The following is a 12149-nucleotide window of genomic DNA, read 5'->3' as shown; positions in this document are numbered from 1 at the left end:
ACGTACAGACAGCGCTTCCTACGCAGGCGGACTCTGCAGCATCCCACAGGGGCTGTGGTGTTGTGGTGATGGGAGCTGGTATCGTTTACTCTGGAAGCTAAAGTGCTCAACAGAGCAATGGCCAAATCCTCCCAAACCCTGACTATGCATAAGCTGGGCAGAAAAAAAGGGGAGGAACTGGAACACACTTGTTAGGCCAACTGAGGTCAGTACTAGAAACCTCCTGGCATGTGCCCTGCTGTGTTTTGTCCCTCCAGTATATACTGGTTTGAGTCCCCCGTGAGGACCAGGGCCTGCCAACATGGGGCTTCTTCCTTATGTACTTCGTGGGCAAGGTGGGCTGCAGGGGACACCCACCACACCGTCACCTGTGCGTGGTGGCCTGCTAATGCTGACCTGTAAGCTCTCAGGTGGCTCGTCATCCACCCCTGGCCAGTGCCCTGGGCATTCCTGCTGTGCTCTCACATAAAGGACAACTTCTCGTCCTCGCTGTCCCAACTTGTCCTTCCTGAAGAGGCTGTAGCCATCCACGGCAGCACTCCAGGCTTGTGAACTATCCCGCAGCATCTCCGTCATCCCAGTGAGACTGTAGCTCTGCAACTGCATGTGGACTTCTTAATTCCTCCTGCTTGTTCCCCCTCTTGAGAGGCACCTGGTTGTGCTGATTTCTCTGGAAAAGTATGAGAGCTTTCCCCACAACGCTGTCCTGTAGGCACTTCTTTATTGTGCACGTACACTGAAGTGGGCTCCTTCCCCTCTGTTTTCTTGATTACGAGGTCTCTCCTCTGCACGTCACCCCACACCTTTTGCTTTCCAAAGGACGAAACAGCGGGTAGTGAGAGGGAAATGTTGAGAGCAGACTCTTCCCACTGAAGATCAACCTCGTAGGGGTCTGGATGGGTTACAGAGGTCCCTCACTGGGGAGAGGGACAGGGTTCGGGCAAACTCATTTCTGTGCCTTCCCCAGTGTCCAAGAGCGTGGTGGGTTCCTGTACCTGGACGTCCTTGTTCTCCCATTTGCTGCACTTACCGTGGGCTGTGCTCTGGAAGCCAAGTAAGTAAAAGACAAACAGTGCCGATCCATGAGTTTCCTCACATCTAAATCGCTGCAGCAATTTCGTGACATGCATTTGCTGGCAGCGCTCCGAGTGTAGGGTGCTGACAATGCGCAACAGGGCACACTCAGTGCATCCCAGGTGGTTTTGGGGCGTAAGGTCTGAGATGTCTATTTGGACCCAAACTACGTGAGTTAAAGAAGTAGTTTTCAAGAGAAAATCCAGTAAGCCAAGCCTCAATCCTGTACGTGGGTAGAAATGGGTTCTCGTTACTCTAATACATGTCTATAAATCATAAGGGCTCAGAAATTCAATTCAGTTTGTCCAGTTAATATCTCTCAGGTCTCTCTCTTCCTGCGCCACCTGTGAAACTGAGCTTACTGGTCCATGACTATGCTGTCTGCTCTAACTTCCTTTTTTTGTATCTCTTCCTATTTTTATTAAACCTGGCTTTGCCACTGCTGGGATTTAAAAGATCAGGTTGAAGTATTTCCTTGCATTTATTTTTTTTCCCTTTTTTTTTTTTTTTTTTTTTTTACCTTGTTATCCTGGCCAAGTCATGTAAAGCTGTACTTTACTTGCCCGGTGCAGATGCTATGAAGAGATGAACTTTAAAATAATAATTCCCAGGCTGGGGGTGAGCTTGCAAGCAGGACCACAGGCTTGATGGTAATTCAGTAGCAGCTTGGGCTCCCAGCCAGCGGTGGTTTTTACCGGAAGCGGGATCGTTAGGGGAAGAGTTTTGGAGCTGCTGCACTGCAATGATTGCACAGAGCATCGAATCCAGTGATACAAACCTGAAAGTAGGTTCTTGTCGCTGCTTCTTCTCTTTTCATTCTTCTCTCTGCCAACCCATCGCTTTTCACAGCCCTCTCCTGGACCTTTGTCTGCCTGACCAAGACTCCAGGTTGACTTGCATCATCCTGTACCATAAGCTGGGTCTATTCACCTGGTCTTGGAGCACGTTTGCAGTTGGGTTAGAGACTTGTCTGTGGATGGCCAGTGACTTTGTAGTAGTGACTTCATCTCAGGAGAATTTAAGAGATGAGTAGTCAGCCCTTAAAGGAATTTTTTCATGTAACACAGAGATGGAAACTGTTTAGAAATAATTTTCTTTGGCTTTTTTGTTTAAAAAAAGTTTGGTTTATTGGAACACTTCACAGCATATTTATCACAAAGCTCTGAGATTCTGCTTGTGTGTGCACATGGGCAGTAGGAGCTGCAGCAGAGGTACAGTACAGACCACCCTTGGCATGTCTTGCTTTCAGTTCTACCAGCTTTTGGAAAACCTCTTTTCCTTTTTGCTTGGACTCCTCTTGAAAGTTAAGATTTCCTTTAAACTCTTAAATAAACTCTTCTGGAAGTTAAGGAATAATAATAATTAAAAAAAAAAAAAAACCAGCAGAAATTCCAGTAGTGGTTTTTTCACAGCTGGTATTTGAAACATGAAATAGTTCGCTTGCTGGCTCTAGGAAGCTGCGTGTGGTTTGACAAGTGGAGTGGTGAAAACTGCTTTTTGAAGTAACATTTGAAAAATGCCAAAGCAAAAAGATGTGAGAAAATCGTAGACTGTTATCTGCTTGCTAAACGCTATCTGATACGGAGTAAAAACACACAGGTTGGTTACAACTGACATTCTGTGTAGGTCCTCTTCTGCTCTTCCAGCTCCATCCCTATTTGTTTTCTCTTTTCTTTCTTCTGCTTTCCATTTAAGGGCTTCTCTTGCTTGCAAGCAGCAGCAGGGATGGAAGTCACGCACCTGCAAGGCCTGTTTGACCTTCTGTGCATCAGTCAACGTCAGTCTTACGTTCACTGGGAAAAGGCACCCTCGTGCAGAGCAGACAGGAATTCGAACCGTGCGAGCGGGCGCGGATGAGACCGCCCAGGTCCTCAGCTGCGTCTTGATGCTGTTCTTTCTGTCGGCAAAGTCTGGCCGCCGCCGTGTCTGCGGTCAAAGTTCTCGTAGGTGGAGTCTTGCAGCTGTGGCCTGGCAGTAGAAGAAGTGAATAAGGTGAAGACACATTTCTGGCTGCTCTAGACTTTATGAGTGGCTTCAGCTAGTAGTTGAGAGTCAGAGTAAGCATCTGCAATACTGTCTGATACAGATCCTCCCTTCTGCAGCAGGTAGTTTTTAAGTGTCTTGAGTTGCATCTAATGTTTTATGTCTTAAAGCATCCAGAACAATCTACTACACAGTTAGCATTAACTGCTACTACTGTCCTGCTGCTCAGCACCTCAGGAGGTCGTGACAAACCTCTGCTGAGAAGGATCTTCTCATGTAGAGCGTGGATCTTGGTTTTTAAGCTTTCATCTATGTATGTATCTATACAAATACAGTCAAAGGTGCAGTATGGTTTAGACACTGCAAAATCAGCAAAACGATGCTTTTGCGAATAATTATTACAAATTTAACTGTAGGATTAAATTCCCCATTGCCTCTTTGGCTGTGTCCTGATGCTGTACACTTGACTGTCCTGCTGAAATGGCCATCTTTCTTGGGTAAGGTGAGGGAAGGAGACATCACGTAGGGATAACTCAGGTTGGAAGGGAGCAGCCCAGGCGGATGTAATTATACTGACCTCAGATACAGCTTCTTTAGGTTTAGCCTAAGGGTTCGTTTTGGGGTTTAGTTCGGTTTTTTTTTTTTTTCTTTCCCCCATCCCTTTCTAGCTTGGCCACCATAGCTGTCAGGAGTGTCCAAGATCGGTGTTGTGCTGGGTAATGGGAAATGCCAAGGGTACTGTGGGAGCACAGTATGGATGCCAGCCAAAGAATCAGGCCCTGCCACACCTGAGCTGGTTCTGAGGTGGGCTGTTTGGTATCTCTGCACCTTCTTCCACACTTGGCAGAGCTCATCAGCTTTGTTGTGGGCACTTTTTCTGCTCCAATAGAGACTGGGGGGCAGAGGGAGGGGAAGGTTTCTGTTGCACAGTTTCCCCTCTCTCGTTCGTCATTGCTCAGCCTGGCACAGACCCCATCCCAGCCTGTTCCCCTCACCTGTCCCTCGGGTGAGTGGTTCTTTTGCTAGTTTAATGTGGCTTCCTACCACGCTCTGGGCCTATGGCCCACCTAAACTTCTGCTAGCCCTTTGCAGCTGCAGCATCCATATGCCATGGTCTCTCCAACCTGCTGCCCCAGTCCCTTGTCCTCACGTCAGTGAGGTCTCTTCTCAGCTGTACCCAAGCCAGAGCCTCCTCCTAGCAGTGCCCCAGCCTTGGTCCCTCACACCAGCTCGCCTGGCCATCAGCCTAACCCTGTCCTTGTCCCAGGAGCCTGCTCTCAGGCCAGAAGGTTGTTGCCAAGACCAAGGACATGTTGCATTTCTCTCCTTAGCCATCTCCACCCTCCTGCTGGACAACATGAGTAGAAGGTAAGACATCCTTACCGGGCCAGGCTGGATGGAGCAGAGGAGGGACCTGTGAAGTGGGAAGGAAGACGTGGGTTAGCAATGTGGTCAGAGTGAGCTGGGGAGCCAGGACTGACCTAGAGCTGTCGGGAAGCTGCGCTGGAGGGTGGTTGCGACACTCCAGTGAATGGGGAGAAGACCTTTTGTCAGGCGCGTGGTCCTCTTCATTGGGGTGGGAATTAGGCACTGGAATATAAGGAGCAAAGTATTTCCAGTTGGTCTTACAGCTTCTACAGTTCGAGACAAGCGGTGGCTTTTGCAAGGTGTTGACATCACGCTGTCTCTACAGACGAGTCACGGTGATGTGACATCTCAACCAGCCTGAGAGGCAGAGCCCAGAGTCCCTTCTGGTCCCTTCCTCCCCATGCCATTGCACAGCAGGGGTGGTGGGCTGGGGGCTAGCGGCCTCTGGGCTTCTTGGGAAGTCTCATCTGTCAGTCCATGAGCTGATTCTCATCTCCTACGAGCTGGGGTTTCCATGCTCTCATGGCCTTGGCGTGGCTGGGAGGAGGGATTTCACTGTAACGAGGCCTGGGGGACCGAGAGGGGCAGTCTGTAAAACAAGGATGGCCACCCCAGGAGATTAAACTGTTGTGTGGGATGCAGCAAAGGTAAATCCTGCCCACGGGCTACAGGCAAAGAGGTAGTAATTAGTCTGCTTCAAGGAAAAAAAAAAAAAAATTAAAAATCTGGTTGTGTAGGCAGCGGGTTCTCTGCTAATTGCCCATCTGTTAGTTTATTAACCTTTCTCCTTGGGTGCAGGGAAACTCCTGCTCCCTCTGTCTTTTCAAAGGTCCCTTCCCGAAGGAGGCCTCCTGTCTGCGGGCTGTGACCAGCCAGCCAGGAGGTCCCTTTTACTTGTTCTTAGATTTCCCGTTAGAAATGTTCTTCTCCTAGGGTGGAAAAATCATAAAATCATTTAAAAAAACAAAACAAACCCAAACCCTCCTGTCTGACTTTATCTGCCGCATCCCATCGCTGATTACCAGTCGGATGGAGGAAGACTACCGAGGGAAATAGCTATACGTACCTCCTCTTGAGAAAACGGTGAAGCTCAGTATCACCAGCAAAATGAGCACTTTAATTCCCAGCGGCACGAAGATCAGGATCAGGAAGAAGGAGCTGTTGGATGCTTTGAATTTGTAGAAGTACACAGCCCCCTCTGCTCTCCCATGGCTGTTGACAGCAGTACAGGTGTATTTTCCATCGTGGGTCAGGTACTGGAGCTCCTTGGTAACGCGATGGTTCATGCTGGTGATGGAGGTGAGGTTGCTGTAGGGCGGTCCGGTCCAGGTCAGCGTGGGCGCTGGCTCCCCCTCGGCAGTGCAGCGTGCCTGGAAGGTGCGATCCCCGTTGGAGCTGACGGTGATGTTAATGATCCTGGGGGCAGCTGCAGAAATCGTAACAGGGGAGGGAAAGTGCGTCAGGCTTCAAAGGCAGGTCTACCGCAAAACACCTGGAATGAGCTCTTGGTCTTGGTGGACCCTCAGTGTGTTATATCAGGGTAACGTTGGGATCAAACCTCCCCTTCCTCGTTTTTCTCAGCGCTTTCTTTCCCTAGATTTCCCCACCCTGCCTATGTTAGAGGAGCGAAGGGATTCACCCAGCAAAGCCTGGGTGCAAGGATGTGTACTCTATTTGTGTTTTATCCCTGTAAGGCCTTACACGGTTTTCTGAGCTTCGGTCAACTCTTGTGACCTTCCATGGTGGCAGAAGGCACAGGCGCTGGCACTGTGCCGTAGCAGGGCAATTGTCCGTGAAGGCAGGTTGCTTTCTGCGGTTGCACCGTGAATCGCAGCCCAGTGCCGTCCATGACGTAGGCACAAGTGCAGCTGGTGACCTTTTCGGACTGGCTGCATCTGCACATGGTCCAGGACAAGGCAACCACGGTGCTCTCCTGCGAGCATCTCGTGGCCGTTCCTTTGGTCTCTGACCTCCAGAGCACACGTGGATGGATCCGTTTGTGTGAGCCCTTTGCTCGGTGCCTGAGACTTGCCAGTTTTGGCAAATTATCATCAGGGAACCTTTACACTCCTTGCTACAACCTATTTTTGATGTTTTTCTCCAACCCTGTAGCGACCACCCAACAGCTGGTGTAGGATCCTGCTTGCTTTGGGGTAGCACACCAATACCAAGATAGGGCCACTAATTTTTTATCCTGTATTTGTAGCATATGGGATTGTGTGACTGAATAAACAGTGGTAAAGATCATTTGGGGGATGCAAAATGTTAAGAGATGCGCTGTTGCACATGTCATCTTTGGTCTAGTCTGCTAAGGAAGTGTAGCTGATATGAGCAAGCTCGTATTACCTATCGATCCTCTCCTCTTGGGCTTGTTGACCCATTTAATGCATTTGGTTCCTAAAGGCATTGTGAAAACTGGAGGGAACTAAATCAGTGTCCTCATGGAGGAAAAGCAGGAGTTCAGTATTTATTTCATTTTTTGTCAGGCTAGACAACAAACATATAGCTTGCAACCGCCTACAGCACGTCTTCTCTGTTGTCTATGTAATGCAGGAGGAGTTTCAGACTGGAGGACGGATCCATAAGAAAGCTAGGTGTGTTAGTTGTGTCATGTGTCTGTCTGTTTTGGTGTTGAAATTAACCTTTGAAGCATTATTTAACCCCTCCCATTCATACTGTCAGGGTCCATTCCCAAAGCGGGGTGCAGCCTGGGTACCATATCTGTGTACGTTATCGTTCCTCTGGTGTTGAAATCCAGGCAGCCTCTGAGAGACAGATCTTGCTGCCGTCCTGCCTGGTCTTGCTGTGTGTGTGTGTTTAGGAGCTGCTCCAAGTGAAGGAGAGCCTTGGTCATGCTGTGTGTGTGGGTGCTTAGGAGCTGCTCCAAGTGAAGGAGAGCCTCGACCATGCAGAACTTCCCAAGAAGTAACCGAGCTCATCCTCGGGTCCCATCTGGACGCCCACAGCGCACAGCAGGCGTAAGGCAGTTTCACTTCACAAGCAAAGTCATTCGACACATGGCATCTTTGCGCTCACGAGTAAGGTCTGAGTCTGTTCCCGAGGCCACCTGGGTCTCCTAGCACTCCCTTGATCTGCGAGTGCACCCTGGGAGATGGGATTAGCATTTGACATTTGTTGATCCGAGCTGGTTCTTCAGGCAGTTTGTACTTAACGTTTCCTGCTCCAGAGGAGTTTGGACCTATGGCACGTGGGTACCAGGTAACTTGTCTTTCTAATCCCCTGTTGCCATCTGGGCCTTCTTGTGCTTACATTTGCTAACGTGTGCTCAGCACCCAGGTTCTCCAGTTTAAATTCTGATGAAGAGGATGTCTTTAACCCCACCCCATGGCCTGCTGACCCCAGCTTGCCTCTTTGCTGCCTGCACAGATCCTGTGCTGCAGGGACAAAGTGGGATGCCCAGGACGTGGCTGGCTCTTACCCCAGCAGCCAGAGCCTGGCTATCTCCTTACCAGTTTTGCTCCTATTCCCTTCCCTGCATTGCGCTCATCACCTCATACTGGAGGATTACGAAAGGCGATGAGTATTCCCTGCCCAAATGTTATAAACTATCCACAGAGCTGGAAAAGCCAACCCTTTGGAAGACCATCTCGGGTCATCTTCTGTTACCATCTCATCAGTTTCCACGTCTTGTGGCTCTGACTTCCCTACGGGCTGGCTTTGCCTCCTTTGGCTCTCGTGCCCTCTTACCAATCAAATGCAGCTTTATCCCATTCCTGCTTTCATACTTGTCGTGGATATCTCCGGACAACTCTACCCGGCAGAAGTATCTCTCACTGTCACTCCAGGTCAGATTGTCAATCCTGATGGAAAGGTCCTTGTGCCGGGGGTTGCCAAGCAGTTTGTATTTGTTTTTGTAGCTGATGGCAGTCTTACAGAGCTCGCTGGCGCTCTGGCTAATGCACTTGAAAACTATCGTGCCGTTGTAAGGTTCCTTGATCCTCCAAATGGCAGTGAGGGTCCGGTCAAATGTTTTGTAGGGATGTGTGAAAGTACAGGGCAGGATAACCATCTTCCCAAGTTCACCAGTAACATCAGATGGGACATGAACGGACCAGCTGTTGGACTGCACACCTAGAAGCAAAAAGAGATGATCAAGACTGATTTATCTGGGGTGTTTAAGAGGGAAACTGGGCATCCTTCCTGCATCTACTCTGTTGTTGGTCAGAAAATGGATGCTGTGTTCCCGTGGTGGGCCCTGTGCTGCTTGGTGTTCTTGTTGAGGGCTTGCAGGTGATTGCGCAGCCCAGTTACTGTGGCTGGATTTGGTACCAATCTCCAGCAGAGCTCAGGGGACTGACTAGCTCGTGTTGAAAGTGTTTTAATTCCTAAGCAGGCCTCTTGTTTGTCAAGTGAACAATAGCATCTTAAGTTGTGTAACAGTCTTTTGCAGTTACCAGACATTTATGTGCTTGGAGGAAGAGACTTTTTTTCTTTAAAAAAAAAAAAAAGCTAAAAATAAGTTTTGCATGTATTCAGAAATCTGGTGGCTTTAGGCACTGAAGTGCAGCCCTCATTTGAGCGCATGCACACACACACTCCTACGTTATAGTATACGTTACACTAATCAGTTGGTGGTTGCATTACCCCTGGGGAAGGTAGTAACAGCTAATGTTTCTAATGATCAATGCTGCTATCGTCACAAAGTAGCATCTTTCTTACTCGTAAGCTGTGACAGGATCTGAATAAAGAAGATACTCATCTTACGAAGGCTGGTGAGAACAGGCAAGTTCCCTGTATCGGCTCCTGTCGTAGGAAGGAGGATGCCCTTGACAGTACAGAAAGCATCTCCCTGTTAGCAGAGCAGGTTGTCACTGCGTGGACTCTAGCTGCCAGTATCTTCTCAGACAGGCCTTGTCCTGGTGTCACGGCGAGGGAAATCCTGAGTTTTCCAGCTGAGATGTCACAAATGGTTGGGATTTTGCTCTCTTGGCCAAATTTGGTCACAGTAAATCCTAGCAGAGTCTGGGGAGCTGAACCTCACTGCCACCAGACCCAGTCTGATCATTTTTTGTCCAGTGATGAAAACAGCCTTCACCTGAATGGATGCTCCCCACCTTTGAAGTATATAGGGAAAACTCAATGTCTCATCCATTTCTCTTCCCCAGGAACCAACAGCATCAACAAACAGCACCTGTAGGCAGTGCTTTCCGTATAAATATGTGTATCTATCCACTGTCTTGCTAATAGCAACAGCTGTAGCAGCAGATTGTGGCTTCAGGAACATCTGTGGCTACATTCCTGTCTTATAAAACTCACTTGATGGCTTCATTAAATCAGGGCTTTCCCCTCAATAGCTGAGAAGAACTGCAAAAAATGCAAAGGCATCCTGTAAGTAACTGCCACCCATCCCTGGTCTAGCTGGCTTCACTGTGGTCTGTGGACATTCAGCTGTCGGTTTACTCGTGTAAACTCTAAGATAAGATTTTCTTGCTTGTTCATATATCTGTTCTCCGTAGTATTTGACAAATACCTCAGTGGCGGTGCACCTCATATTAATCTGTTCTGCGCTGCGCAATGGACAAAGGCCAACATAAGACCTGTTCTCTGCCATTAAGTAATTTATCTGGAATGAGCGCCAAGCCAGTGTTTTCATTACTGAGATCTGAAGTCGGGCTGCCTTGTCATTCATTATAACGATAGGAGTACCTTTTGCAGCCTAGGTAATCTAATATACAAGGCTACATGGTCACAGGAGCTCCGGAAAGCTCATGGACTTAGAGCACAAGGACCTGGCAGTGAAAACAGAAAATGCTATTGCTTTCTAGTTTATTTCATGTTATTTTGGTTATTTTACACCACGTCACTGTAACCCTTACTTTTGGAGAACTGCAGATCATGTGCTTTTGAGTACATGATTTGCTTTTCTCTGCCACCTTTTTGGTTTGCATTTTTTTAAAAAAATCTTAAGCAAAGAACATTCTTTTTAGCACGTAAACATCCCCTTGCCTTCCACATGAGAAATAATGTTAAAAATAAGTGCTTCTGATGTTACCAGCTCCACCCATTTCTATGGAAACACAGTTTGCCTAGGTTATGAGTGAAGGGAGTTGTCAGCATCTTGTGTATAATTTAACCTTAACCTTAAGGCTTCAGCATGGTAGGTCTTCCATGGCTTCCTCCTGCTAATATCCAGCCTCCATTTGTTCCTGGAGTTGAAGTTCTCACAAGAAACAGAGAAGGTCGTAAGCAAATAGCCTACACACCTTACACGAGGTAACTCCTGAAAGGAGTTGTCAGGTCAGTGTATCTGCTAGTTGTCAATGGAAAGGTCGTGAAGACAATAACAAGATCAAGAGCTGGAGACAGCCACAGACACTAGCCTTGCTCTAGCAAACACTGTCTGACAGTATATCTAAGCAAATCCCATTGAGTTTAATGGAACTTAAGTGCATACTTGAAGTTAAACGTGAGCTTAAGCGCTCAGCGGAACCAGAGCAAATTGTGTCTGTTGCATAATAACTCCTAGGAACGTAACCCAGCACTTCTGGGTGGTGATGGAAATGCTGCATCCAGCTGGCAATGCAGGGGAAAAGTTAGAGGAACTCCCTGCACAAGTTAAAAAAGAAAAAAAATGCAAAAAAATCCGAACCAAAGACCTCTCTGACAATTACAGAGTCAAGCCTTTGAGTTTTTCCAGTAATCTCACATTTCAGGATGTGGAATTTCAGGATCCTTTTAAGCAACGTGATGGATGGTGCAATTCTTGGAGAGTTTATTGTTCCAGGCAATTCCCCTGGTACTTTGACTAGAGTGTGAAGAAAAGCCCTGATCAGACAGAGATTCATAGCAAGCTCAGAACTCACCCCTCCTGGAGATGCGAAGGAGGCACAGAAGAAACAAGCCGAACTCTCTCATACTGGTTGACGTTCTCCACTGAGGTGTATCAGCAAGCCAGAACCGTCTCTACTACATCTGAGCTGCTGGTCTTGCAGTCACAAAAGGTTTTTCCAGGGGTGGAAGAAGTTGTGGTTTTCCTCTCCTTGGAGGGAATGAGTTGTCTAGCTGAACCAGCTCTGGATTCAGATATTAATAGTTTTGTGGTCAGTCATGTGAAAAATACACCAGAGGGAATCGGAGTATTACCATTTTCCAGCTAAAGGAAGGGGACTGCAGGTTGAGGCTGCAAACACCCACTCCATCTGTGCGATGGGGCAAGAGGGGACAGCTTTCAAGTGCTACCAACTCACCAGTCTGGAGGAAGTCCTTGCAATCTGCCTAAGGAGGTGGCAAGCAAGACCCTTGCTCTCCTGGCTTGAGGCAGTTCCACCTCCTGAACCTGGAGCCTGCAAGCCAACTGTGCGTTACCCCTTATGCTCACTGGTTGTTGTCATCCCTAGGTGTGTTAAAAAAAACAAACAAACAAAAAAACCCCCCAAAAAACCCAACAAACAAACCCTCCTCTTTGGAAATCATCTGAGCACTTGTGTGAAGGTTCAGCGGTGGAAGTGTGCTCTGATGTCCCCTGGTACCCTGCTCTGTCCGGACTCCCATGACCCTGATGAGTCGCGAGTCGTTCTCCTCCTTGTTGTTAGCCTGCGTTTTGAAATCAGCTGAGCTCCAGCTTTTGCCCAGAATCCTTGCACAAATGCTCTCTCTTTCCTTCTGGGTTTAGCTTTAGCAAACTTACTGCGCGGTTTGCTAAGCTGCAGAGCTCGGGGTTTGTGGAGAGCTGACCATGCTCCCCTCCACGTCATCTCCCATAC

General features: G+C 48.2%; 1 protein-coding gene across 1 annotated transcript; it reads right to left on the bottom strand.

The window, feature by feature from the left end:
- Positions 1-2945: 2945 nt before the first annotated feature.
- SIGLEC15 (sialic acid binding Ig like lectin 15) lies at positions 2946-11301 on the bottom strand. The gene is made up of 5 exons (XM_050913690.1): positions 11250-11301; positions 8134-8517; positions 5492-5851; positions 4441-4471; positions 2946-3042 (listed from the first exon to the last, which is right to left on the bottom strand). Exons 1-5 carry the CDS (start codon positions 11299-11301, stop codon positions 2946-2948), a joined length of 924 nt encoding a protein of 307 aa, XP_050769647.1.
- Between the last annotated feature and the right edge of the window lie 848 nt (positions 11302-12149).

This window comes from Gymnogyps californianus, chromosome Z (assembly GCF_018139145.2).
Source record: "Gymnogyps californianus isolate 813 chromosome Z, ASM1813914v2, whole genome shotgun sequence".
Classification (NCBI taxonomy): Eukaryota; Metazoa; Chordata; class Aves; order Accipitriformes; family Cathartidae; genus Gymnogyps; species Gymnogyps californianus.
This window is presented reverse-complemented; position numbering and strand designations above follow the sequence as displayed.

Excerpts from the sequence above, each read along its gene's own strand:
- SIGLEC15 (XM_050913690.1), bottom strand. The coding sequence starts at position 11,301 with ATGAGAGAGTTCGGCTTGTTTCTTCTGTGCCTCCTTCGCATCTCCAGG. Across the intron at positions 8,518-11,249 it reads CCTTCGCATCTCCAGGAGGG|GTGTGCAGTCCAACAGCTGG; the intron begins GTGAGTTCTGAG and ends TTTTGCTTCTAG. Across the intron at positions 5,852-8,133 it reads GATAAAGCTGCATTTGATTG|CTGCCCCCAGGATCATTAAC; the intron begins GTAAGAGGGCAC and ends CGATTTCTGCAG.